The sequence below is a fragment of the Arachis ipaensis genome, chromosome B09, assembly GCF_000816755.2.
Source record: "Arachis ipaensis cultivar K30076 chromosome B09, Araip1.1, whole genome shotgun sequence".
NCBI lineage: Eukaryota > Viridiplantae > Streptophyta > Magnoliopsida > Fabales > Fabaceae > Arachis > Arachis ipaensis.
Window position 1 is genome coordinate 115,455,643 of NC_029793.2, and position 631 is coordinate 115,456,273.

Here is a 631-nt window from a genome sequence, read left to right on the forward strand (position 1 = left end):
TCAAAATTTTTTATAGTAAAAAAAATATAGTTTACTATTTTTTAAATTTTAAAAAATTATTTTGTCCTTTCCTATCTTTGATAAAATTATTAGTCATACATGTTATATTATTCTAAACTAGCTTTTAAGTAATGAAAACATTGAACTCTGAAATTCTGAAACAGGTGCACCAATCATCAACTGATGCAGCATCATCTCTACTGGTGACAGCTCTAAATGAAGGGAGAGATGTGATCATGGATGGAACCTTATCATGGGAGCCTTTTGTAGAGCAAACTATTTCCATGGCAAGAAATGTTCACAAATGCAGGTACCGAATGGGGGTAGGCTACAAAGTTTCAGAAGAAGATGGAACCATAACTGAAAACTACTGGGAGCAAGTGAATGAGACAGAAGAAAATGATGAAGCGGAGGAAAATTGTAACGGAAATTCTCGTCGCAATCAAAAGCCTTACAGAATAGAGTTAGTTGGTGTAGTTTGTGATGGCTATCTTGCTGTTGTTAGAGGCATTAGGTACGTATATTAATATTCAAAAATATTATTTTTACGTTAAAATTAGTTATTAAAATCAATCACTAATATATTTGTATATAAATATATATAATATTAAATTTATTTTTAATGTATATT

General features: G+C 30.0%; 1 protein-coding gene across 1 annotated transcript in view; it reads left to right on the plus strand.

Annotated features, from left to right (window-relative positions):
* LOC107618537 overlaps positions 1-631 on the plus strand; it is a 13,523-nt gene that overhangs the window by 11,787 nt on the left and 1,105 nt on the right. Inside the window, exon 7 of the mRNA XM_016320627.2 lies at positions 165-514. Within this exon, the coding sequence (XP_016176113.1) occupies positions 165-514 (350 nt within the window). The remainder of the gene's footprint in view (positions 1-164; positions 515-631) is intronic.